Consider the following 27,829-nt stretch of genomic DNA (forward strand, 5'->3'; position numbering starts at 1 on the left):
CGTAAACGTATCACGTAAATCGAGTACATGTAAACAGAAGAGAAAGCATACGAAGAACGACGCGAAAAGCCCAACGGAAAAAGCAAAACAAACTCAACTGAAGATGTCCGAGAGACAGAGCGAAAACAGAACAATTCTTCGGCACTTTCCTTATTGATTCTTGATGTGAACTGTAAGCTTATGGATATTTATAATGTGTTCGCACCTGCATAAGGCACTGTGCAGTATTCTACACAGGGATTATTACAAATCCATAAGGGGAGGTTTTCCAGACGAAATGTAATCAGCAAAAACAAACTAAAAGACCTGTCTGCAGCAAGTAAAGCAAAATTTTATTGTGAGTCCCGAGTTTTATGCAGCAGCGACTGCAGGCGCATAAGCTTCAAACTGCTTCAAACCTTAGTGCGGCGTTATACTCCCGCCCTTTATTCACAGAGGGCGCGAGTATCAATAGGTGCGGTGCCAAATGGTTTGCGAAACTCCCCTGCAGCAGACTATAACCGACCGCGTGACCGAAAAAATGTAAAGAAAGTGTAGAAAAAAGCAGACCATAAAACAGTCCGCCAGAAAAGCGAAGGCTCCTGTCAAGGGATTATCCAGCTAGGTGAGCATCATAGCGCATTATGCAGGGTGCGCACTCTTTCCGGCATCTAGTGAAGGCTGCATAACGGAGTTTGAACTCTGGCGCGAATGAAACAGGAGCTTTCACTATCATGTGTTACGATTCTGTAGTCTTAAAAACCCTAACCCTGTTCATTATTTCATAATTGAAAACCTTTGGGATCGACGTCTGGCTCTAAGACTCAATTTCTTGCTCTTCCTGACCTTCGGATGTGTGCCTACAGCAGCTGCAGCACACCTTTGTAATCATTCAGGGAGAAACAGTGCCAAGAGACGAAACACCAAGAGAATAGACACACACGAGCGCTGTCTGTTCTCTTGGAGTTTCGTCTCTTGGCGCTGTTTCCCACTGAAGTATGTACCCACTCGCCCAAATTACCGCTTTGACTTTGTAATCCACTGGTAATACATATTCCCAGCTACAGTCTTAACGAGCTCGACGTAAATAGACGGTAAATGATGTGTTCTCAACAATTATGTAAGCATCGTAATGGTTTGACGTTATACAGTCATTCGGCAAGATATATAGATTTGGCTCACGGGTTGTTTTGCCCCATATAAGCTAATTAATTAATTATAAAGTGTATAGGCCTCTCTTTATTAATTTCTCGTGTTGTTAAGAAAATTGTGCATCGAAGCATCGCTCATATACAAATTTGTTCTCGGGTGCTGTTAATGAGATATCTGCTGTATATATGAAGCACGCGTAAAGGTACACACGAAAGCAAAACAAACGTCCTTGATGCCTTGTATGGAGACACAAACAACTACGCCGACACCGACTGATGGCTCGTTTTACGGTCATGACACATACAGCGACCATTGTTCATCGTCAATGGAGGGAGAACGCGACTGGGAACGTGAGCTAATTATCCTGTCAGTGACGCTCATTTATAATATCTTATTAGATTCCTATTTAAATATGTACCAACCAACAAATCGACGTTTGCTTCGTCATGTCGTGTCACACTGTGAAAGCATCCGATTCAAAACGTAATGCGTCCTCGTGTAGGTTGCACTTGCAGCCATGCCTCATGGGGTTGCCCTTATGCCGAAGTCACGTACGACCTGTCGACAGCAGCAATCACTTCCCGAATGAGGATACGATACAAAAGACTTTCGGATGCGGATTACCGTTTCCCGCATACTGATACACCATTAGCAAATGTTACAAATACCGTTGATTCTGTATGAATGGCATATGTATTAGTCTCAAATTTGCCAAATTCTGCTTCTCTTTCGGTCAAAGGAGAGGAAAACAAATTGCTGAGCATATGCGAATATCAGATTTAGTGCGTTCTTTTTCTTTCTTTCTTTCTTCTTTTTTTTTACGAATACTTTCTCCAGTTTCAGCAGGCATTTATCATCCCCTGTTGGTTTACTGTATTGTGCACCTCATAGCTTCTTGAACATTGGAGTGTGTCACCGTACGCTAAACGACGCATAAAATCCATGATGCTTGGTTCAACCAACGACACCACAAAGAGGAAACACTGAGATTTCTTCTTTCATCTTTTCATTTTTCTTTTTCCTTTTTGTGGGGTTCATTTAGGTGGTCTCTGTGGGAGTAGCAGAATTCGTCAATGGACGAATTCGATATCTAAGTGCTCAAACGTCTCCATGCCAGTACTGGACAGCTGTTTCGGCCTTATTGGGGCCATCGTCAGCAGTACGCAGGCAGGCAACGTTTGAGCGCGTGGCGTCAGAAGGTCACGTTGGACGTGATTCCTCCCGTCAGGGTGTGCTACACATCACTGAAAGCCCAGTGCAAAGCCAGTGAAGTATACAAGGGGAAAAATTAGCCGGAGCTCTTTGGCTGCACGTATAGCATGTAGTTTGAGCACTTACAAACATATGCAATACGTGCAACCAAAGAGCTCCGGCTAATTTTTTTCCCTTGTATACTTCACAGTGCGTGATTTGTATAGCCGTGATCAAGTGATGCTGTCAGGATGCTGAAAACTAAAACATATATATTTCACGCCGACTCAAAAAGAAACAAAAAAGTTCAAATAAAAAAGTCCAAGTCGCTGGTAGAACGTGACCTAAGACCAGGCGTGTCGGCGACGGGTAGCAAAATTTAAAATCTGCTCTACGTTCCTCAACGCCGTAGCGTGTTATAGTCCAGCAGTTCGCTTAGGAATCGCTACGGTTATAGTATACTAAGTGTAATGAATACGAAGAAGTGTATGATGAATGATGTGTAATAAATGTTTGCAATAAAAAACTTTCAATCTTAAAGATTATTGCAAACATCTGGTGTGGGACTGCGAATTATTATCTCCTCGATTATTTATTTTTTATAACATTTAGTACAACGTGGTTAAGTACACGCCTTGAGGCCCTCCTTATTTGATTTGCACTTCCTCCTTGCTATTTTTCCCCGACATTATTCAAAAGCTCACACGCACAAAGAGAAAAGGAAAAAAAAGAAAAATCTGGAACGATCTTCTTTTTGTGCGTGTGTTTCAAACGGCGCTAAGTGATCACCATTTTTCTAGCGCATTTTTTTACGTTATTCTATAGTCCTAGGAAGTTAACATGTAGTACTCCGTGGGGACAGTCTATTAATTACGGCATGCATAAATGAGTAGGCGTTCCGGTCACGCTTCTCGGCTATACTGCAAGAATCAATAGCTGTTTCCCTAACGCAGCGGTACGATCGATGGGAGTCCAATTATTCCGAGAGGAGAAACAGCTTTCCAAACATAGTGCGAAAACCACGTGTACGGAACACTATAGTATGCTACCCGTGTGTGTGTGTTTCTTCTCTTTTCTTTCTATTAAACATATCCCCTCTTCCCCCTATGTGAGCATCACATTATGATCAGACAACCGCGTCAGGCTGTCGTAAATATCACATTGCGGATCTCGTGCACGTTGTTCTCTAGTCGTTGTCTCCTTTGCTGCTTCACGTTTATTGTGATCAGCTGCCTACTACCACGCTTGAATACTCATTGCTTTAACGCAAGCAGCTGTTTTGCTTTGGATTTGCCAGGGGTCAATTTTGGGACCACTGCTCTTTTTCATTTTCAATAATGAGATTATTAGAGACAGTGTCGTATTTTTGCTGACGATTGTATTATTCATACTTACGTCCTGTCTATTAGTGATCAATTTCTATTAAACGAATGCTTGCGAAAAATTCTCGATTGCTGTGATTCTTGGCAAATGGTGTTAAATGAAGAAAGAAAAAAAAAGCTGCGCATGAGCATTACCAGAAGAAAAAAAAAGCTCTTCCTTTTCATTATAAGGTTAACACTAATGTTTTATCAACTGTCGATAGTTGCCACTATATTTGTTACAATTTCAAAGGACTTATCCTGCAACTTGCATATAGACAATATCGTCCGAAAGGCTTCCGACAACTTGTCTTTTCTAAAACGCAATTTAAAACACGCTAACTTAAAAAAATAAACTATCAGCTCACAAGACATATATCAGACCAATTCTAGGTTGGTTGGTTGGTTGGTTGGTTGGCTAAAAAAAAAGCTGAATAATATGAGTATGTTGGCCCACCTCTACACTGAGCCGGATACTTCAATACGCTTAGGGTGGCTAGGTCTCGTTACCAAGGATTCTAAAACGATGTTTGTTCACAGTGCGGGACACATGTCTATATACAGGTGGCCAGTCACCGAGTACTTTCTTGAGTACTTAGTTAATTCTAGAATATGCCATTGTTGTGTGGGAGGTATTTACAGCTACATTTTTTTCCGGATTGAGGCCGCTCCGAAGTTTCTCAGCTTCGTATTTCCTTTATGATAAACCAGGCTTAGAAACAATGGAGGAAAGACGCAGGGCTGCTATAGGGCTCAAAATTTTATATTTGACGATGAATACAAAAATTAACATCAGTACGGCTCTATATACAGGGTGTCTTCTTGTGTTTTTTACACAGATTTTTTTGTAATAGCTGTGAGAGCAGCGCTGATGCCATCTTAGCAGGCGGGTTATGCGACCATGCGGCCATCCTGTAGGACAGTGTATGCAACTACTGCACTCTATAAACAGAGCTTCACCGCATAGCACGCTCCTATAGCCAACCATCGTCCCGAATGAAAACGTTCTCTACGTTGATTTGATGAAGACGGGGGGCGTACGCCATTTTTGTGGCAATTATGAACTGCATAATGCCACAAAAAATGACGTACGCCCCCCATTTTCAACAAGTCAGGGGAAAGAACGATGTCACCCGGGATGATGGTTGGCCAGGTGCGTGCTATGTGGTGAAGTTCATTTTTAAGAGTGTGGACGTCTAATTACCTAAAATTCATTAATTAACTTATGAATTCAACGTTTCTGGGAAGTGCGAGATAGGAGAATTGTAGCCAGTCATTATTCAAATCCACCGTCTTTATTAAATACCCTGAGAAGCGAACGTACCTAGAGGTATAAATTGCGAAATTTCGCTATGCAAATGAGACGAAATCAGAACTACGCACTACTCGAGCGCAGAAAGGGCGACAGGCAATCCACGTGAGATGGTCACTTGCTTTGGAGCGATGGAGCTGATTGGAGAAGGCGCTCATCTGTTGGCCAGATACACGGCTCACCGACGAAGATAAGGCGAACCAGCTCGCGTGGCTCAGTGCTGGCCATGTCACGTTGAGACTGGGAGGTACAGCTTGGGACAAAAGTTTACGGAACATAGGGGTGGCGCGTTTCTCCATTGCAGCGAGTACACTCTAGCAGCGAACAGGAGCGGACAGACATACTGAGAGTTGGATAGAATAGCTGGTCACCCGTTTCTTATTCGATGTCTTCCTGATATCTAGCAGGAGGCCGCTCCGATGAAGAAATACGCCAGTGCCGTGGTCCGTAAACTTTTGTTCCAAGCTGTATCCGGGTTCGAATCCCGGTGCCGGCTGTGCTGTTTGGGGTTTTTCCTGGGTTTTCCTCAGACGCTTTAAGACATATGTCGGCACAGTTCCCTTAGAAGTCTGCCCAGGACGTCAGTCGTGACGTTGCCCACATCTGTGAGGCCGACAACGGCGAGCCCTTTCACCATCACCACCACCAAGATAAGGTGAAGGTCGCGTCGTTTCTGCGTTCGAAAATGCGTAGTCCTGGTTTCGGCTCATTTGCATAGCGAAATTTGCCAATTTATATCTCAAGGTACGTTCGCTTCTCAGGGTGTTTAATAAGGACGAGGGATCCAATTCTGCTGTCACGCATTCCCCATCTAATGAACAAGTTAATTTATGAAATTAAGCTAACAGTCGTCCAGTAGTTGCCTACACTGTCCTACACGATGTCTGCCTGGCCGCATAACCCGCCTGCCAAGATGGCATCAGCGCTGCGCTCACAGCTTTTGTGTAAAAAAATCTGTGTCGAATAACCCCCCCCCCCCCCCCCACACACACACACAATGAAAGAGTGGAGTAGCCTACAGAACGATGTGGTATGCAGCATTATTTTCTGATATCTCTGCAGTACTGGTGTGACTTTAAAAACTGTAGTTTGAGTTATTTGGTTTCAAAGTGAAAAAATATCTTTACTACAAACCTTGGACTTTACTAATTGGACAATAATGTGAAGAGACATTTAATTAGTAGCCAATAGTCAGGTAAGTCCTCACGAAAGTCAGGTTTTCTAATAATAATTTGGGGTAGGTTTACACATCAGGTGAGTCAGCATTCTCTTTTCTATTTGCCACCATGCTGCTCTGTTAGGGAAGCAAATTTGACAGTGGTCAACCTCACTCAGCAGCTGTACGTTGTAACACCACAGTGTTATCCCAAATACAATTTGTCATAACCAGAGTTCGAGGTAACTCGTTACTGTAACTAAGTTCCTTTGTTTGCCCAGTAAGCCATGAACGTCTCTAGGATGACTGCGAGACATCTTTATTGGGATATATCGACGTCCCGTGGATGTCCATAATCATCCAGATGATGCCATCCATGACGTCCGATGGTTGATAGAAGAAACACCCATATTATGTCAAGAGGACATCCCCAGAGACGTAATTTGGACCTTCATAGGGCATTCTTCAGAACGTTAATGGGACGTGCTTTAGAACCTTAATGAGATGTTTCTGGTGTGATGACAGATTACCACATGTGATGCTTCCACACCTATTCGTGCAGAGGCACCACTAGAATATACTATAATCCACTGCACCGTACAATCTAATGACATCACATGGGACGTTTTTGTACGTTATATGGGACGTTATTAATGCTCCTCCCCTACCCCTTATTTGCTGCATATTTTACTGTGTCTTCTGTTGTCTTTTTCCAATCTCGGACACCACACATTTCATTTTCTGTCTCTCTTTTTGTTTGCTTGTCGTATTTCCCATAACCGACTATGAGTGCGGAATTTTAAAAATAAAGAAGAGCAGCATAGAAACTACTAGGACAACTAAGTCTAAAAAAAGCTCACTTGGAAAGGCATGTGCGGCAGTGGCATATCCTAAGAGAAAACAGATACTGTACATTGCTTGTCTCGCAAGCTTCCAAATTCGGGAGTCCTGTTTGCGTTTGAGTTAAAATGAAGGGTGAAGCGCATAAGTTTAATTCGATTACGTACACACAGTGGCGTATCTAGAGCTACCTGCGCCCATGGCAACATGGGTAACATGATGTCCTTGGGGATGCGTTTTCGTGTGGTCCGCACTAGGTTTCACACTACAACCTCCCTAATGGCGGTTGCTTTAGATCATTTATGAATGTGCCAGGTTGAGTGCCCGACCTGGCACATTCACACTCGACCACATAATGGCGCCCCTGTTCACCTGGCGCCCATGGCACCTGTCCACACCTGCCACACCCTAGATATGCCACTGCGTACACAAAAAACACTAAAGTGAGGAATTGCTCGGCGCATTATCTCACCATCACGATAACGTCTGTGGTTTTTACTACTTTCTGTTTGAGCCATAGATCAGTAGTCAGTAGGTCCATCTAAAGTAAAACTCGTGCAGCGCTAGACAACCAGCATTTCCCTCACCTTTCCTACACATGCGCCATGTATCATCCGGTCAGGGACCTGATTTAAACAATCCTTGAAACAGCCACGACAGGACATCCTTTTGATATTCAATCAGGGACGTCCATATACGAAGGGCCCAGAGACGCCCAACGGACATCCATTTCTGGATATGTAAATTATGTCTGATACTTGTGTCCATCGGACATCCTCAGGACATCCTGTAAGTACAAAGATGTTTGACTTTTTCTGGACGTCCCTTGGATATTGGTGGTTGTCTGGGTGGTAACTTGTAACTTAACTCGGTACTTTTGCGCCGTGGTAACTTTCAGAGGAACTCGTTTCTTTTTCAGGTAACTTTCCCAAAGTAACTTGAGTTAAGTTCCAAGTTACTTTTGATTCGCTTTTCACTCACGTCCACATATTCTTGCTTTCTCTCCGGTTCCTTCATGCCATTTTTTGCCATTTTGTGATATGCAATCAATGACAGTATTCTATCCAGGAAGTGAGAACTGCTGCCATTGAAATGAAGCTGAACTATTGTGTGCCCACAAGGAGTAAGATGCAAAGCGTTCGAATATACCTCTACCAGAAACGTCATCATGACGTTGGTAGACAGACTGAAACCGAAACAAATCGGAAGGAGAGGGCTGGGTTCCACGAACGGGCACTTGTTCGCTGCCTCCCACTGAAAGAAAAGTAGGACCGAAGGTCGCGTCCCTTTCAGGGGCCACCGTAATCCCCTCAAGACCATGGCTTTCGGGCGCGACCTTGTTCACCTCTAGCTTCGAGCGTAGTTCAACTCTACCACATTTGTAGCACTGTCGAACACTATGACGTCATTTGTTTACAAATAGGGAGAGGTCTATTGTTGGACATAAACGAAAACGATCTAAGCGTGTTGCACTCCTCCGCAGGCAACTCAAGGTCTAACTCAACTGCTCACGCGTGCTGCACCTGCTATGACCTAATGCTATTGTGTGTCCAAAGTAACTTGGAAGTAACTCGTTCTTTTTTTAAGTAACTCAGTAACTGCGAGTTACGTTTCGGGCTGAAGAACTTCGTTATTAGCTTAGTTACATTCTTCACACGGTAACTTAACTCGTAACAAGTTCTTTTTGATGGGTAACTTCTCGATCTATGGTCATAACACGGTGTCGTAACTGCTCTTAGGTTGTGTACGTGTAGCATGCTGTCCAAGGCTGAACAGCCCTCAGATAAATCCTGGATCTGTCCCTGCTTCAAACCATTAGTAAATGCAAGAAGCAGACTTGCGTTCATCCTGCTTATATCAATGTGAATTGTGTGAAGCTTGTCTTTGCTGACATTTTTTGCACTATCAGGTAAGGAGCTTAGCAGATGCTTGGTGCTTATTTGAACAACATATTGTATCAGTATGTAGTAGAGAGCGGTTGTTTATGCACTAACAGGTAGTCCTCTTCATCGCATAAAACGCTCTAGGCCAACTAACCCACAGAATCATATTGCTTTATCTTCAGATTGGAAGGAAGGTTAATACATAAAAAGGTGTGGGTCAACTTTATCAGCTAGTCAGGACACAGTGATATCATCCGGGATGATGATTTGCATATACGGTCAAAAGTGCCCCCTGTTAGTGCCAAAAAATCTGCTCTGTAGTGATAAGGTGAATCCATCCTTTCAGATGAGCTATACAGGGTGTTCAAAATTAAGCTTTCACGAGCGCTACGCAAACACAGCGATGACAGGAAACCGGATGATAACTTTACGCTACTTGTGTAAGAAACAGGTGCTGCTAATTATGTAGCACCTGTTTCTTACTCAAGGAGTTTCAAATTCTTACTCAACTTCTTTTTGTTCGCCTATTTATAAAGTGCTAGTGAAAGCTTAATTTTGAACACCCTGTATAGTGCAACACGAGATTCCTGTGAACTTCAGCAAGCAAACACTCCCACGCCACATCGAAGTTCAAATTGACCATTTAAAATGAACCATTCTATGGTGATAATAGTGCTGTGTACAACAGTCTAGTGAGTGCAATTTGCTTTGTTACCATGAACCCTGCCAAGCTCAACCTCAAGTGCACATTACAAAATGTACAAATTAATTAAACGTACATCCTAACTGCTGCATTATGCTTGCACAACAAAATGTACCAAAAACAGAGCCCCTATGACATCTTACTTTGCAGTCACAGCACTTTCGCCACTTCATGCCTCTACACCAGCTATCTACAGCACACAGCACCAGACCTGCTCTATAACAATGCAAAGCAGTGACACAGCACATTTGTCATTTGCAGCTACATTCATCAAAGTGCAACAGACGACAGCACAGCTACTGTGACGTCTTACTTTGCAGTTACAGCATATTTGGTGCCTCTATACAGCAATGCAAGGCACAGCATCAGACTTGCTGTATAACTGTGTACAGCAAGAACATAGTAAATTTACTGTTCACAAGTACATGCATCAGAGCGCAGCAGACAACAGCAGTTCTATGCAGCATCTTGCTCTTTAGAGTCACAACACGCTTCCTGCTTTATGCTTGCATGCAGCAAGGTGCTGCAGTATAAAGTACCAAGTCTGCTGCATCATTATGCACAGCAAAAATGCGGCACCCTGTAAGTTCAAATTCGCTTAATCCCTGTGCCGCAGAATACATATTGCATCGTGGCTCAAACCAAGCAATTACAGCACATCGATAGTGAAAAAAAGAAAAGAAAAAAATGCCCCGAGTCTGGGCGCAGCAAAAACGGCCGTGCCCAGATTGACATGTATGGAGCTCCTCCACTAGCTCGTCTGCATTTGTGCATAGACTACGTTATGCCCACTACAAAAATAGTGAATAACAAATAATAACGAAATTGGTTGCTGTATTTCTGCGCACATATCTTCACATGTATTACAGTAACAGTGCTGCAACTCCGCAAATGGCTAGCCATAGGACCAGGATTGGCTTGGCTTGGCATTCGCTGTGCCTAAAGCAAAGCCGCCTAAAACAGCCCATAATTGTAAAATACCGCAACGGCATGTCATAATGTTTTACTAAAACTTAATAATTATTAGATTCTCATACGTCTAATAAAGCATTTATATTTTGAACGCCTTGTGAGATGGCGCTTTTAATATTCTAGAACAGTGGCCGAATATTTTGCAACTTTTCTGAGCGAACTCTTGCTTTCTTCTGCCGACGATTGCAGCGGTAAGCTCCTGCAGAGTTAGCATGGTATTTTGCGCTACTCTACTTAACGATGTTGTTTTTATGTGCTAAAAAGCATTCTTTGACATCACCAACACCACTTGTATGTAAGTCTCACTGGTTGCAAAAATATGTTAGGGACAATGACAGAGTGCAGCCGGACTGATCAAAGGACAGACGTCTGTTCCATTTTAGCTTTCACCACTAAATATAACTTATTCGTTGTCCTGTCGTGTTCTTCAGATGGCTTCGCATCAGGGCACTGAAATAACTCTCAAGACGCAATGCTACCGTTTTCCCAGAAACGTTTAAGTGTTTTTAAAGACACATGACAAGAAATCCAAGGCTGTGAGTATGAATTGGGCATTTCTTAGCTGACTGGTCTTATGGTTGCTAATGTACTGCACTATTGCCCGTATTTATGAGAAAAACCAAGGGAAACAAGATCGCCAAGATATAATAGGAAGCAAGCGTTCTCATTTGCAGTGTTTCAAAACATATTTGCAAACGTGAAACCCTGTCGACTTTGATGAAATGTTTTCTGATTGCTGAAATCAACCACATATTCCTCTCAATTGAAGACTCCCCAAGATGAATGCGCGAATGTTGCATTGCAAGCCACAACAAATATCGCCACAGTCATCAATTTTCTGTCTTAGTTTGACTAGGAATTTAATGTAAACATTGTTTCTGTCATTTGCCTGTTGTACAGCGAGGTGGAACTATTTCCATCAAGTTCGGTTTTTGTACTGTCACTGGCACATAGCAATGCCTGGCAAGTGCGGAACCTGGCAGGCACAGAGTTGTGCCAAAAAGGTTCTGTGGATGAATGTCCCATCCTTTGGTTTAAACAAACACAGATATTTGTTTGAAGAGTGTGAATTGAGTCATAGCATTATAAACGAGCTCACTGATAAGCCTTGATTTAACTAATGGTAATACTCAGTGGCAAAGAATAGTTGGAATCTGATTGTACCGAAAATGTAAAGTTATGAAGGAGAGATAAGACGCAGGCTAGCTGGTTCTACATGATGGAAGGGAACCCGAAGACAAGAATTTGTTGACCTGTGTACGTTTATTCCTTGTCTCGGGGTTCCCTTCCATCATGTGAAGTTATGCATTAAACACACACACGTAAACAACAGGAATTAGCCGAGGCGGGCTACATTTATGGACAAACACGAGCACGTAAGCCTCCAACACTACAGGTGTAAAATCTTCATTGAAAATGGCAAGGATGTGATGTCGAGGTTAATGGTGCAAGGAATAGTTTTATGTAGTGAATCCGAATGACTCCTTTAACCTATTTTTTTGCATAAAAACTTCCAGCATTGTAAAAGTGGTTTTAGAACATAATTCATACATAACTCAGAACAGCTGGATAGTGTTTACTTTTTATAGAACCCTAGAATTTTTTATTTGTGGCCCAAGGGAGCATGGCATGTTTGCTTTTGTTGTGTTCAATCACTTTTCTGCTCGATCGTAACCATTTCCCATTCCTTAGACATAGTGTTTCAGTTGAAATCACAAAAACCAAGTAAAGCTGATATAACTGAGGGGACGGCGGCTAGCTGGGGAAGATTCATGTGCGAGGAAACCTTGAGATTGAGGACATGTAAAAGACGTTAGTCTCAAGCTCAAGGTTTGCTTGCACTATGGAAAACAAGGATGCTGTGCAATTTTTGGCCCAACAAGATTAATGAAATTGCAAGGAGATCACATTGGAATTGGATGTTACTTCATAAAGACATGGTTACTTGTGTTTCAGGGCACCTATTATATTGCCTATGTGCAAGATCACCAAACGTTTGAGTTTCGGGACCAAGAGCGGGAAATTTAGTTTTAATTACCGATTACATAGCACTACAGTGACTATATATGTGCTTGCTTGTAACACAAACACCCTTTTGGCCTGTACAGTGGGCTACTGAGCACTGTCATTCATGATCCTCCACAACTCCCATAAGAATGGCTTTGTATGCTGCCATTTTATGGCAGACATTTATTTAGTTTGTCTCTAGTTGTGCAGTTGGCAATTATTTACATCTCGAAGTGATGTTTTATCTATTTACAATGTGTCGTAGGACTGCAGCAGATGGAAAGTTTGTTTTACTTAATATGGAGAACGCAAGCTGCATGAGCAAAAACCAAAAGAGGCCTCCAAATGGCTGTTGTGCGCACAAGTGTCTATTCAGTGTCACTGCTTTGCTTCAGCTTGCCAAGCTGCATGAGCAAAAACCAAAAGAGGCCTCCAAATGGCTGCTGTGCGCACAAGTGTCTATTCAGTGTCACTGCTTTGCTTCAGCTTCATGATCAAGGATGTGGCCTGTGAGATGACCTACTTAAAGATAACAATTTGTTGTCATTTGCATTCACAAAGTTTGATCTGGGTTTCATACATTTTATAAGCAACTGAGCAGTCTTTGTTTTATCACACAGTAGTTAATGGACCTTTTTTACATTCACGTTGTATCCTAGTGGCTCTCCAGCGAACCACCCTCGGCACAAACCAAAACAAACCCATGTGGGTAAGGATCAAAACCGGTCTTGAGGTGGGGCCAACGAGTTGGTGCGGTGTTCCTAAAGGTCCCCAGTCCTGTCTGCTCCAGTCGGACCCATCCAGCGCCATCTATTGAGTACAGAGATAACCCATTCCGGCGCCCCGATGGTCATTGGCACCACAGCGCACGTGCCTAAGTAGTTGTGAAAAAAGTCCATTACTGTGTAGCTGCTACTTGTTATTGTTTTACACGCTTGTACCAACATTATCTCACCTAAGAGTGTGATAATGAAGTACTATTGGGGACACGGCTGTCTAAAATCAGCACTCCGTGGTGTATCCCGTCTCAAAACTCCAGGTGTTGCAAGACTATTTCTTTTGAGTAATAAACACGTGCAGCACATGGTCCACTTTCAAATACAATATTGGCACAACCCTTTCAAGCGCAACAGAGGTAATATGGGACGGCGAAGTACTGACAAGCGATTTTAGCTAACTGTGTCCCCAATAGTACATTGAGAGAGGCAGATTAAAATATTCAGTTTCTTTGTTTCTTAGTGACTGTATGATGAAAGACCAGAATTGCCTGAAATGGTTGCCCAAGTTTCCCCCACAAGATTAAGCAGCTTGACAGGTTCAGCACAACATGTAAGGATAAGACCTGCATACTGATGTAGTCGCTCTCCTGTGCAAGATATTTGTGCATTAATACACAGACCTGTTTTCAGGTAAAGCCTATTTTTACACCCATAATTCGAGTTCAATATATTTCTGCTTAAAGCCTAGAGAAACCCTGAAAGTTAGAATGCTGAATGATATCTGGCCTACACTGAACAGGCAAAATCCATCTAGACCTCTCTTGTGTGATGTAGTTACATGCCATGAAGTTACATGCCATGAAGTTAATGGGACGGTCTCATACACCATGATCTACTCAGAAAGTGTACCTTTCTGTTTGTCATTGATAATGTAGGAGCATGAATTTTCTTGCCCCAAAGGCCATGGTTATTAAATGAACGAATCAAATTAATAAGAGCTAGGTAGCGGCAGTGATAACATTTTAAATTCTCTTGGACTGCCTAGAGGAGACCACCTTCAAAATATATAGGAAGCAGGGAGGCAATAACCCTCTAGCATCCAACCTTCAAATTCAAAAGGAGAAGGATGACTGGACCCAACCAACCCAAGACGCAACCTTAGGATGAGAAACTAGCATACGTCATATTCAGGGCTATTCGGGGTAGCGTGCATGACCCTGACTACAAACGGCTGTTTCGACTGTGTGGCCACATATTGATCTGCTCGATAAAGCGACATGATGTTTCCTGTGGTTTCACAACAGTAAGGATTTCAGTGTGCTGGACATTCAGCATCTGGTATTACAGTATATTTCTCAAAATTTTCTACTATTACTACGTTAATCTGTATGAAACGTTCACTGTTGCTTATCTGCAATAATCGTGAATAAAATTTCAGTGAAGTTTCGAAATTGCCTGATCTGTGCAAGACTGTCCCTTTGAGTACTTCAATGAGTTCACTGGCTAAAACATAAAGCAACTAAAAAGTTTTGTGTGGGGACATAGCATATTTTTAGCGTATGAACATATTCGCCTATTCAGCATACTTAAAAATTTCCAACATGTGTTTGTACAGTACGTTGTAACCGTAGATCGACCAGTTCCTGAAACTCAAGTTCTCAGTTCAGGTTATGCTCATGAATCACCCTTTCTGCACCAGCTCACCCCAACTTGAGAGTTGATGTGTGCTAGTCACCATGTTTCTATTTGTTTCCAAACATTACATATACACATGCAGGCTAGAAACAAGCTTTAAACTAAAATATGATTATCAAAACTCTATGTGCTGCTAAAAACATGACATAATACCAGTCATACAATATACTGCCAAGTTGGTACACTTGGGCAAGAAAACTTTGCTTACACAAAGTTGACCATGAGGTGAAGCTCGGAGTTGGCCTTGAAAATTGAACCATGCAAATGTAGCAAGGTACCCAGAGGACATTCTTAGCTGTCATCAGTAATCGTAATCAACGTGTTTGCGCAGACTCCCGCCGTGTGCGCTTGGCATTATGGATCCAAGTTTTTATTTGCTGCCATTACATTAGCCTCGGAAGTGGTGTATTAAAGGAAAATATCCTGTTCAGTGACTATTTTACCAAATGAAATGTTTTCTTAAATGTGTATTTCTGTTTGAGCCCAACATGTTTTCTTCCCGTGCAGCATCATATTGCAAGTATGGTACAGTGTCAAAAACCTAGGGAAGAAGGGAAAGGCACTCTCTAAAGCCTATAATCCTGTTGGTGATCCATGACTACGAGTGTAAAGGGAACACGAAACACTTGAGTGATTGTTGTCGTCCTGGTAGTCATGGTAGAACTGTACCAATGTGCCGAATCTATACATTTACCGTTACCTATACGTTGGTGATGTTGGTCTCTGTCTCTGAGACCCAGGTTGTCTGCATGTGAGGGATCACACTCGCAGCCAAATCAACTGGTACGGGATCTTGATTGCATCCAACCCAGATCTTGCACCAGTGCAAACAGGGTTAAGGGACAAAATAGACATTCAACAGAAGCACCAGGAAGGAGACATTAAGATATACACACACTACCGTGGTACATTAAACTATGCATAGCAACACAAAGAGAATGTAAGATAATTTTTTTTAACCTCAATCCTGTGTCAGTCGACATGTGCAAAACAGTTCATGATATGGTGTGCTGAATGGGGGAGTGGTGAGAAAACAAATAGTTTTAGGGTTTAACCTGTTTCTTCCCCAAATTTGCGCCCCGAATTGAAGGTTGCCTCTTTAGGGTGAAACCAGATTTTTACCCGGCAAATTGCCCTCACTGAAACGTCTGTCGGAATGCACACTAGCTTGCTTGGCAGCAAACGCAATTACATCACCGTTTGTACCAAACCAGTACAGTTCGTTTGAGTAATAGAGCCAGATTTCTCCCCAAATTTAGCATACTGGAAGCTTTTCCACCAGAATTCGCATGAATTTGAGCACATGTTGATTTCCCCGATTTTTACCTCTCGAATTGGGAAAAAAAATATTTCCCGAAAACTTCAGGCTTTTTATTAAAAAGTGCCGACAACCACGCTAGATGATGCTTTTGTAATGGGTCTCTCATTGAACGGATGCAAGCTTTTAATATAGTTCAAAGTTTAATAATGAATTTTACATCTTGCAATGGCATTTTGAATATTGCAGAAAAGGTCTTTGCCTTATACGGTGAGCCAGCAATGTCACATGAACGTGTGGAGGCTTTTCGAGAGATGCTGTGCGGCTACCAGCTGGAATATATTTTTCACGAAGAATCGGCACGGAAGGCTGAGAAAAGACTACACCTGGAGGGTGTGGCTGAAGCATATGTGTGCAGAGTTTCCCATCACGAGAAATTTGCCTCCAAGCGTGTGGAAGCAGTGTTACGACGCTCAATTGAAGAAATGGGTGACTGCTTTAGACCATTGCCAGCTTCAGCTGCATTTGCTGCGTTAGAGACATATGCAGCAAATTTGCTATTACAGTCGTGGCGGCCAGAAGTTAGACAGATCAAAGTAAGCCTTTCTTTTACATGTGCGAAAGTGGAAGTACAGTCCTTCAGACGGAAGTGGAGGACTGAAGGGAAGAATGTGTAGGCATTGGCCATTCATGCCTCCACACTGGGCGTGACAAAAAATCGGAACTCAGGGCCATCAAGTGACATGAGAAGTGTGGTCTCATAGTCACTGTAGCAAAATGCAGAACCAACAATACAGTGGTTTGGCATTTACTGTGGTCACGTAATTTTCATTTCAAAATTGACAATGCAAGGTCGGGTTTTGTTCTTCCTGTATTACCAGCTGTAAATTTCAATTACTTCTGCTATTATGCCATTGTGATACTGCAATATATTTAGGAAGGGAGTTGCCTCAGGACAGAACTGGCTTCTGTCCTGAGGCAACTCCCTTCCTACATCTCTACCGGTTCGCTGGTTCACCCGGTTCACCCATCTACGTGCAATATATTTAGTTTTTCATTAGACTAGCAAATATATAGTGGATTTTCAGATTGAAAAAAAAAAAAAAAACTTGTGTCACATTCTGAATTAAATACACTGTACATAGTTTTAAGTTAAGGGGTTGTGACACTTCACACCAAGTTATCCTGGATGAATATAAAAGTCAGATAAATGGTCATCATCATATCTTTCTAACAGTGTTGAGGGCAACTCGTTACTTTAACTACGCAACTTTTTTCGGTAACTTTTAACTTAACTTGTTGCTTTCAAACACCAGTAACATCTTGAGGAACTTGTTCCTTCTTTAGCTAACTGTTTCAAAGTAACTTGGGGTATATTACAAGTACCTTTTGTTTGATTCTGGTCTACAAACATCACAAGCTGCGTCCTCTCTCTGTAATGAGACGACAGCACGTGCCCGCCAGTCATACGTGCACGGCGCGTCTGGCTCTGCTCCCTTGTTGTTGCACGATGTATGCTTCAAATTCTGTTTTGGCCGTACATTAGGAGACTCAGGTGATGTTCATCATAGTGACAAGCAGTGTATTTATAATGACAGGGCACTGTGTAGCAAGATCAAAACTTGGTGCGGTTATATGAAATGTCTTTTGTCATATCAAATACAGTCATTCCAACGTTAATATGTACACTTTTGTCCCCGACCAAAATCTTCCATAAAGCGAATCGTCCATATTATCGAATACCAAGGAAGTAACAAACACAATGATGGTTTATTCAAAAAACTCCCGAATTAGTGTCTGCTTGCAGGTATACTTGGTTGCACATCGATTTAAGCTTAGTGAAACGTCTGCAACATGTAGAGTCTGCTGCTCATCCATTGTCCTCAAATAATTGAAGAGTCATTTGTAGTCTCGCTTGAGACATAGCAGATGTGACCGTTGACTTGGCATTGCTGAAGTTGTTGAGGCCAGAGCCCGACAACTTAGTTTGACAACTGTACCGCCTCTGTTCTCGTAAGCTGCCGAGCGACTGCACTATGTTTAACTGAAGGCAACATGCCTTATACAAGGGTCAATCGCCGTGGACGTGTTCGGAACAGTCCTGATATCATACAGGATGTTCCAGGCCCTTCATGTCCACAAATAACCCCCTTTCCTCTTATAGTTACTGTAAACGGCTGTGAAAGAGACTGCATAGCTCCCTTTGTGCAACGGAACATCCTACTTTCAAAAGCTCCCCTGTAGAATGTAGGGAGAGGCTTGCCCTCCATTCAGATACTGTACACAATAACGAGATGAAAATACATGGACTGCATATGATTTTTACCTTGCTGAACCGTCCATTGTCCGAAAAGTGGGTTTCCATATTAACGAGACGAAAATGAATTGGAAAAAGTTTGGTCCCCACGAAAATCGTCCATAATTCGAGTTGTCCATAGTAGTAACGGGGTCCATGTTAACGAGGAACGGCTGTATTCTTACAATTTTCGTATGTCAAAACTATTATAAAACGTCTTACACCACCCATTCTGAGATCAAGATCTGAATTATTTATAGAAAGGTCAAGAACTAAAAACTGTGTAGTCGAACCTCGATATAACGAAACCCACGGGGACCGCAATTTCTTTCGTTATCGAACATTTCGCTGTATCGAATTGAAGGTCACGAATCGCGATCTTCGCGAGCGCGCGCGCTGTACATAAGCGTCGATAACTCCCGCTACGATACGGAAAAGTTTTTCTTGAAACATTACAACAACTACAAATACAGCGCCAAACAGCACCTACGGCATTTTATTCTTATATGAAATAGCTGGTTATTCGCGTCTGCGTCGTGCCTAGAAGATGCGCTGTCACGCATTGTTCGTACGCCGCCTAAGCCTCCGCAGCGTTCTCCATATCGTGTCGCGATCCCGCACACCTTCCAAGCACGTCTGTGGCAGTGCGTCTTCCGTAAGGCTCTTCGTTGCTACGACATGTTTGTCCCCGTCAAGAAAATAGGCCGCCACGCGAACGCGTTTCCCACACGCGCGCGTTGGCGCCTTGCGTCTCGTGCTCCTTTCGTCCTGTACTTGGCTGCAACCCGACAGTTCAAAACTAGCGCGAAAAGGAGAAACCTCAGAAGGAAAATCCCAAACCTTCCAATGACTCAGACTTCCTTTTGTAGGCACCAGATCCCTCCCGACCCTAATCGCGCGTGTCATCCTTCGCCGCGGGAACAGGACGCAGCTTGCGCCCTTTGTTTTCGTGACCCTGAAATCGGCTTTGGGGTCATAAACCTTTTCTCGTTCTTTCGCTGTATCGAGGCGGCGGCTAAAACGTATTTCGTTGTAGCGGGAGATAAAATACGTTGATCTCTATGGCCCTCTGCCGGGGAATCCAAATTATTTCGCTATATTGCGAATTTCGTTGTATCGCGGTTCGCTGTAACGAGGGTAGAGGTATTAGGTAACAAGTAACTTGAAAGTAACTCGTCACTTTTCCAAAGTACCTTAAGAACTTCAATGGGTAGAAATCCAGCGAACCGGTAGAGATGTAGGAAGGGAGTTGCCTCAGGACAGAAGCCGCCGATATACTGCCGCCGACTTCAAGTACTTTTTCATTACCTGTAACTTTGTTAATAACTTAAATTATTTGCACGGTAATTTAACTGGTAACAAGCTCCTTTTGTTAAGGAACTTCATAATCTCTGCTTTCTAATATGAATCTACAACGTGGCCTCATCAAGCACTGTTAAAAGGGGATTGAATTGTTTGCTTATTTATCTCCATTTGCTTTTTAGCTGTATAGTGGATACTACAAGCACACTGTGGAACAGCACTTGAGAAATGCAGAAGTTATTCTTCAGCTTATGGGTTATGATCTGTGTGAAGATCAGGACATGTTGCAGCTGAACAGCCCTGTTGATCCTGACGCAGTCATAAATGTTGCTCTAGACTGCTTAGTTGCTGCTGCAGAATGTCGGGTAAGAGACAGATCTCGTTTGTGTGAACCCGCATAGGTGAGACAGTATATGTCTAATTTAGGACTTTTTTTTTTTTTTTTTTTTTTCGTTTCAGATGTTGATGTTCATTATGGAAGGCCTGAAAGACTCTGGCCTACCTCTTTCATGGAGGGCCATCTATTCATGTCGTCTGGAGTGTAGTTGTGCACCTGACGGGGCAGTTCGGAATCTGACCCAAAAGTATACACCAAAGAGCCCAAAGCACATGTACACTCGACGTCACTGTTCTGAATTTTTGCCACCACCACCATGGAACCCCCCCACTGTTGATGTTCACACAGGGTTGCTTGTAGATGTATCAAGCAATGGCACCTGGCCTCAGCCAGCACCTTGCCACACTTATTCACCTCCCAGTACATCCCTTGCTGATAAGGAGAACGTGAGACATTTGGAGGGCTCTTCCCAGGGCCCTGCAGCAATTACACGAAGTGACAATTCCCATTATCGTAATGAGGGTGTTGCACATTCCCCTTATAAATTAAAACCTAAACGTTCAGATGTAATGCTCCCACACTTGGTTAATTTGTCTGTGCCAGATACTCCATATGATAGCATGTATGGTGCAGAAAGCTTCCTTCATGCCTCATATGGAGCTGGTGACATGGGCTGTTTTTATGGCAATTCTGGAAAGGACTATTATTATCCTTGCAATGCCTGTTGTACGCCAGGCATGCCAAATGTGGGCCTCCCGTACAACTACAGACAACATTATTGCAAGCAGCGTTCTTATCATAATCCTTGTGATGGCAATAGCTCAATAGATGACAGCCACCTTGCCAAAGAGCTGGCATCTGTATCACTTAGTCCACTCCTACCTCCTGCAGAGTCTCTTGTGAATGGTCATGTATTGCTACACAATGAACACGCAACAACGGCAAATGGTGCTTCTCGGCGGTCAACAAGAAGGGATGTATGCTACGATGTTACTGATGCGGATGCTGTGACTGAAGCAGCACAGCAGTACCTAGATGCACATGAACCAGCTTCAGTGGCAAAAGAGACTGCAGCGGTGAGCGAGAGCAGTCGAGCAGTAACTGACATTCTGCCCTCATCTAGTGAAGTGTGGTCCTGTGGGGCGTGCACTTTCCTTAATGATCCTGCAAGGGATGTTTGTGAAATGTGCAGCAAGAGTCGACGTACGGGTCCAGAGATGACCCCTTTGCTATCAGGTGGCAAACAGTGTCCGGTCTGTACTCTAGTTAATGATCGTGATGCAAGGGCTTGCAATGTGTGTCGTACCTCTCTGAAAGACTCCCCCACGTATATCTGAGATGACATGAATTCTGACTGTAATACACCTTTTAATCTTTGAAGATTTCTGATAACGGCTTTGAAAAGAATTTCTCCGAGAGCAGCTCTTGAATATAAGCACTATCTTGTTATATGACATAACCAACAGTCATGACAAAGGTCTTGCTGTTTATCTGGCTAAAATATTTATACATGTGCATGAAGCATAGATCTGATTTTAATTAAGCTGTCTTGGTTGTGTTTCTTTTTGTGCTTGTTAAGGTGTAGCTGTTGAACAAGTGTTGTGAAGAGAGTGAATCATTTGTGGTTGTCTGAAGCTGAATTTAAGACATTTCAAAATATAACTGTGTGTCTACCAACACACACTAAAAGAAAGAGAACCGTTACTATATAACATATAGCTTTGTGGCACTGAACAAATTATTGCAGTGGTTGTGATGTAGAGTAAGAAATGAGTTCTCTCCAGTTGTTCCAAATCAAAGAATCTCCTTGGTATCACCTTGCTGTCACACTGGCACATAGACATTAAGCATATCTAAAAACAACACTGCTTTTGACAGATAACATCATGTTAAACACCCTATTGGATTCTGTTGCCTCACAAAACGGGTATTACATTTTGAGTGTGTTTGTGATGAAAGATGCATAAATGCTTGACCAGTGATATTGCAGTGTTCTGCTTGTTATGGTTACCACCGTGTACTGAAATTATTATTATAGACTGGAGATGCCAAGCTGTTCAAGGTATTTAAAGCAATGTACCATTTATAATGTTTGTTATCTACCAGCACAGCTGGACTTCTTTTGCACCAAGAGATTAAGATGATAAGAGATTGATAATGCTGACTGTTTTTATTGTTTTATAAGAAGCCTGTGGTGTTTTTGTTATGAGAATGTGCAAAACAAATGTAATGGGCACGCTGCTACATTATACATTCTGATATTGCGTCGTGGTGCAAGGATTTACGAGGGTTCTGCACATCTTTTTTCATCGTAGCAACAGTTCGTGTTGTACAAGTGCGGTGTTGCACAATTGTTTGTATTTTGTGCAGCAGTACTGTTTTGCGAAAAGAGGAATATCACATATATCCGTAGCAAAAGGCCCTAATCAATATCTAAATGCTGCTGGTATGTCCTGCAGATTGAATGTAGGATGTTTCAATTTGAGGCAAGTCCGACTAGGCCAGGGGTCGGGAACCCGCGGCCCAGCTGCGCTATAGTTGCGGTCTGGCGCAGACCGGGCGCACGACGAAAATCCCGGTGTTTAGCTGGGCGAATTCCTAAAGCAAAAGTGCGCTCTCTGTTGCCTTTCCTACGCTTAAAATTAACAAAAGGTGTTTGTTGTATTCTCTAAACCATAACTTTGTGAGCGCAACAAGCAAGCTTACAGTATTAGTTGCACTTGTGGAACGGTCAGCTTGTCATTCAACAGCGATTAATAATTTTGGCAGGCTAATTTAGACTTATTTTCGAATGCAGCCCCTGGAAAAAAGTTGACGGGGGGGATATGGCCCTTGGAATTGTAGAGGTTCCCGACCCCTGTACTTGGCTAACCTCTCTCAGGATTATCCCCCTGTATATGCCAGTAGGAGTGTAAGGACTGCTCAGAGATTGCAGCCAAACTGACCCGCACACTGCCCAATGAGAAGTATAGATGTTGCCTGGTTTCAAGCTTTACACTGGAACTACCACAGGTGATACACACAGATTTGCACAGTTAAATTAACAAATCTCCCAGATGCAGCAACTTACCATTGTATCATTTTGCTGATGCAGAAACTTTTGTGGCTCTCCAGAAGTCTACATGGTTAAACAGAGATAATGCACTGTGCAGCTGTATGTTCTTCCTGGTGCAGGAGATTACCCATTTTCCAAAAGCTACATTATTCTGCTCTTTCTTTTTACTGAAGTCTAGTCTAAGGTTTTCAAAATATGTTTGCTAAATATACATAAGGCCACTCAACCTCACCCTGAAAACCCTAATAAGCATAGCTAATTTTCTAGCTATATGCAGAGTGATCTGACTTGCATGTAGTTAGGTTTTTTATTTTATTTTGTAGTGAAACTTGTACTGTACATTCTGTCAAAGTAGCAACATGAGACTGTGCTGGTAGGAGAGCATTTTATAAATTAATTCCTTGGTTTCAGAGTATTGCAGTAGTGCAACCCCCCCCCCCCCCCCCCTCGGCTTTTATAGATGCCATGTCCTTGTGTGACCTACATTTTAACCCACCAGTGTCCTGTGGTCATGTCAATAGAGTTTGTACTGGGTTGTGGTGTTAATGTTTGCACTGTGTACAAATTTGTCTTTAACTCATATGCCTTTCTTTCTTATTTCCTTCTATTATCAGTAATACCAGGTGGTAGCTAACAGAGGAGAGAGGTGCACACCCTCTCAAAAACCTTAAAGGGGTTGTGACACATTTGTTAAAGTTATGCTTGATAAATATAGAGTACGGTTGTTTTCATCGATGTGAATCTGCTTTTCAAGTCTAGCAGCAAAGTAGGTAATAAACAAAACAAAAAATCGTCACAGTGAATACCGAAACTCCTCTGCCTGTGACATCATGGCTAGCATCTCTGCCAGAGAGATGGCCACTGGAGAGGCCACATGCTTAGAAGAACCAATATGAATTGCTGAGGCCCTCATCCCTCTGATGCCAGAGTGCGATGCGGAAGTGTGTTCCGCGATATGTCTGGAAGCTTCTTTCTTCTCCTTCAGCATGCGCCGGGATGAGATGTACCGTTTCGTGCCTGCCCTGGAAGTTTCTCGATGATGATTCGTGGCAATATAGATAGAACAGTAAAAAAAGCAGGGAAGCTGGTGGTGACTGACCTCATTACTTAAGACTCCCCCCTGAGACTAAGGAAAACAGGAATCTACATCTGCTGATTCAGTTTAATTTCTCATTCATGATTCTGATCTGAATCTGTTTCATTTCTCTGTTTCCTCAGTCAGGGCTGTTCAAAGGTATGTGTCTCACCAACTAGGTCACGTAGAAAAAGCTCTTTTTTCCGCAATACTCTGGCATACAGTACTACATCTATCAAATTGTTACAACTCCTTTAAGGTTGAAAATTTTGACAATGTGTAATATACATTGCAGCTGAAAATATTTTGTGTCATTGTGCATTTTAGTCATCAAGATGCTACAGTTTCTGCTTGTAAAGCACTCTGAAGCTTGTTGCATGTTTCATTTCACAGTGAACCATGCAGCATATAGTAATTTTCATTCCTCATGCTTGTGAAACAATGGTTATAGGTTTCTGTACAAATTCATCACATGCCCCCGAACTTTAGATACTCTCTTGTTAAATTATGGTGTGCTACAGTGCGCACGGAGATCTTGCCATTAATATTGAATGAAAGTTATGGTCATGAGCCATGGAGTGTTTTTCTTTTTTTTTTTTATTCCCAGCCTGTTAACACAGAGTCTGGGTGCAAAAAGAGCTTGTTGGGCAAATTGATAAAACCAGACAGGAAGTAACACTTGTACCGTAAAAAAAAAAAAAAAAAAGTGTATGGTAAATGCTAAAAAAATGTTGTGTTCATTGGACATATTACAAAATGCATTCAGGAATTATGGTGCCTGCTGTACCAAGAGGTTCTGTCCCAAGAAGGGGTGAATGTGTGTGTGCATGTGCATATATGTTGAAAATGAAGTTTCATACCTTTGATGGCTTGATGGATAAGTGAACTTTAAAACCTTTTTATTTTTTGAAAGTTGGAACATGAAGTGGGTTTTGAAAAGCCTGCTTTGGTATACCTACTTAATGAACTTTTATTATGCTCTTTCTGATGCTGGCGATTATTGTCTCACACATTTTATCTATACAAAACTAGAAAACAGAGCAAGCAATTTCTGCTGTGACTGGCATAGTATATTCACCCACTGGACAAGCTTCCCTGGTAATTTTAAAACATTGTTTAAAATGTCCCTGCCATTACCAGTCTGTCTGAGTCACACTATAGCTACTTTTACTAGTTTTTAATTATTGTGCATGAAACTCAGTAGAAAACTTCCCAGTGGAGGTCTTTTCAAATGTAGTTTTCACATGTTGGAGTTGTGAATGAGTTTGACTACCCACGTGTTTGGTTACATCATTAGTTGGTTGTGACTGACAGGGAATAGGTTTTTACTGTTAATGTTCTATGAGAATCTCTTATTTCACTCAGTGCAGCACCAGGCCAGCCTAAGCCTAGCTGTGTGAAATATTCCTTTTATTTTGCTCATCCTACGGTTTCCTTGTGGCGTTTTGTGATAGCAGTGAGCCAATTAATGTTTGAGAGCACATCTGCCCATAGTGGCCCACAGATCACAGATACACAAGTTTGATTTCTTCACTGGTCTCTCTCTATTTTTATGGGATGAATGGAGTGAATGCTAGAGGCTTTAGCTCAAAGAGAGGAAGATGAAAACAATTTTGTCAATGGTCCCCATGCCAAGCTAAATGTTGCAGGATCTGCATCTCTTGCAGTCTCTCTTGTTTTACTGTGGTGCAGGGGATGGTACAAGTACCACTAGGCAAACATGCAATTTTATTTTGCAGGGGTGCAAAATAAAATTGCATTCTGCATGTAGGAATGAAAGTATCACACATGGTCAACGATAACAGAGAATGTAAACTGGGGCCCAAATTTGTGTGATGTCTGGACCTACTGTGAGGTGTGGTTGGGGTAACCTTTGTAATTCACCTTGAACGGTGAATCTTGTGCATGTGTGAACTGTGGTGCACAACCAGTGCTGTTGTAGCCTAGAAATGCTGGCTTACAGGGTTAATTGTTGTTGAGCCTTGTACATCTTGCCCCAAGTGTGTAGGAATTGCAATATGCTAGTACTTGTTTTGGCAGTGCGGTTTTTCTAGGTATAAATTCTTAACTACAATCAGTAGTTTGGTGCGTAGTGTTCTTTTGCTTTTTGTCAACACCTCATCATGAAAAATATGGTTTGGAATGATTTTATGCAAGATTCAGTAGTTAGAAGCACACATTTGCTTAAGTACTAGATTATTTCATTCATAGAATTTGCAGAAAGCTGTGGCTGATGGTGCCATGTATGTTGACCTCACTTGCAGGCCCTATGACAGTAGCTATGAACAACAAATGTTGTTCACAGGTTTCTACATGTGCTGTAGTGCATTTAGTATGTTCATCTGCTTGGATTCTGCAACTCATTTTAGTCTTTTGTCTAGCTGAAACTGACTGATGCATGAGTCACATTTGTACCTACATTTTCTTAGTTGTGCATGAATTGGAAACTGGTATTTTGAGTGAATGTCCCCTGGGGCAGATATGTGGAACCAAAATTCCGGTAACTAAGTGCTGGTCACCATTAGTCTAGTGTATATGCCAGGAATTTCTGCTGTTCCACAAGGTAACGTATTAAATCTGAAAATGTGTTGTTGCCATATTTTTAGGATGCGTTATCTGCTTGAAAGGCTTAAGGTTATTGCGCCTCATTTTGAAGTTTCTCCATAATGCTGGATTTTCAATGATTGTGTAAGTCATGCAGTCAGTATGTATGTGTGTAGCTTCTGTCCAGTTAACATGTGTTCTTTGCTTCAAGTGCAGAATGCCTGGTATGTGCAGGTGTTGTCCAGCTAGCGGTACTGGATGTGGGGGTCTGTGCCTTGTTCTTCGGAGATACAGAACTTTTGCTTGTGGCTCATATTGTCTGCAGAAGGTTTGGTGCAAAATAAACTGGAGTGTTTGACATATGTTCACATCTTGTTCACAAATTTGCATACATTAAGAAAGTACACACGCAGAATCCATATTTATTTCCACTAATATGACGTGTTATATAAAGCCATTGTGCTCCAAATACAAGGCACCATGTGCACAACTGTTATTGCAATGTTGCTGTGAGAATATGACGTGTGCACAGTGTGTCTCCGTCAAGAAACATGACACTAAACAGTGTGTGCATGAATGCAGTGCTGATTAACAATGCATCGTTGTATGCATCGTAACGACCTTTAGTAGCAGCTTTAGAATGCCTCCATTGTTCTGCAAGGTTTGAAAAGGGAGGTGTTCCCTCCTCTAGTAGATGTAAAATTAGTAGCAAACAGGTGACAGAAAATTGTCTTGCACCTCTACCTGAGTACCATACGGCTCAAACCTACTAAACTCTGGTTTTGAACCTGATATATATTTTTTAGCTGCTTTCTACGTATTATCTCTTTGGCATTGGAGGCATTTACATTTCCCTTCATGTAGGGAAGTTGCATTAGCTCCTTATTAGAGTGAAATGAAATGGATTTTAATCTACAGACCACTTTACTGTTCACAAACAAGAGGCGCCATCTCTGCATGCGCGGCGTTGGTGTGGACAAAACACACAACGC

General features: G+C 42.3%; 1 protein-coding gene across 3 annotated transcripts; it reads left to right on the forward strand.

Annotated features, from left to right (window-relative positions):
- Positions 1-585: 585 nt before the first annotated feature.
- LOC135377684 (uncharacterized) lies at positions 586-27,195 on the forward strand. Of its 3 annotated transcripts, none has more exons than XM_064610280.1 (6): positions 586-604; positions 10,981-11,085; positions 13,796-13,885; positions 16,478-16,824; positions 20,009-20,191; positions 20,286-27,195. In XM_064610280.1, exons 4-6 carry the CDS (start codon positions 16,510-16,512, stop codon positions 21,498-21,500), a joined length of 1,713 nt encoding a protein of 570 aa, XP_064466350.1. In that variant the 5' UTR covers positions 586-604; positions 10,981-11,085; positions 13,796-13,885; positions 16,478-16,509; the 3' UTR covers positions 21,501-27,195. The 3 variants fall into 3 exon arrangements, with proteins under 3 accessions (XP_064466350.1, XP_064466349.1, XP_064466348.1); XM_064610279.1 differs by lacking the exon at positions 586-604 and adding an exon at positions 10,623-10,740; XM_064610278.1 differs by lacking the exon at positions 586-604 and adding an exon at positions 10,695-10,844.
- The last annotated feature ends 634 nt before the right edge of the window (positions 27,196-27,829 follow it).

Source organism: Ornithodoros turicata, chromosome 1 (genome assembly GCF_037126465.1).
Source record: "Ornithodoros turicata isolate Travis chromosome 1, ASM3712646v1, whole genome shotgun sequence".
In the NCBI taxonomy this organism is placed as follows: Eukaryota; Metazoa; Arthropoda; class Arachnida; order Ixodida; family Argasidae; genus Ornithodoros; species Ornithodoros turicata.

Bases quoted from the DNA above. Each gene is read 5' to 3' on its own strand.
- LOC135377684 (XM_064610280.1), top strand. From the start codon at position 16,510: ATGTCACATGAACGTGTGGAGGCTTTTCGAGAGATGCTGTGCGGCTAC. The intron at 16,825-20,008 runs GTAAGCCTTTCT...TTTGCTTTTTAG, and splicing joins CAGAAGTTAGACAGATCAAA to CTGTATAGTGGATACTACAA. The intron at 20,192-20,285 runs GTAAGAGACAGA...TTTTCGTTTCAG, and splicing joins TTGCTGCTGCAGAATGTCGG to ATGTTGATGTTCATTATGGA.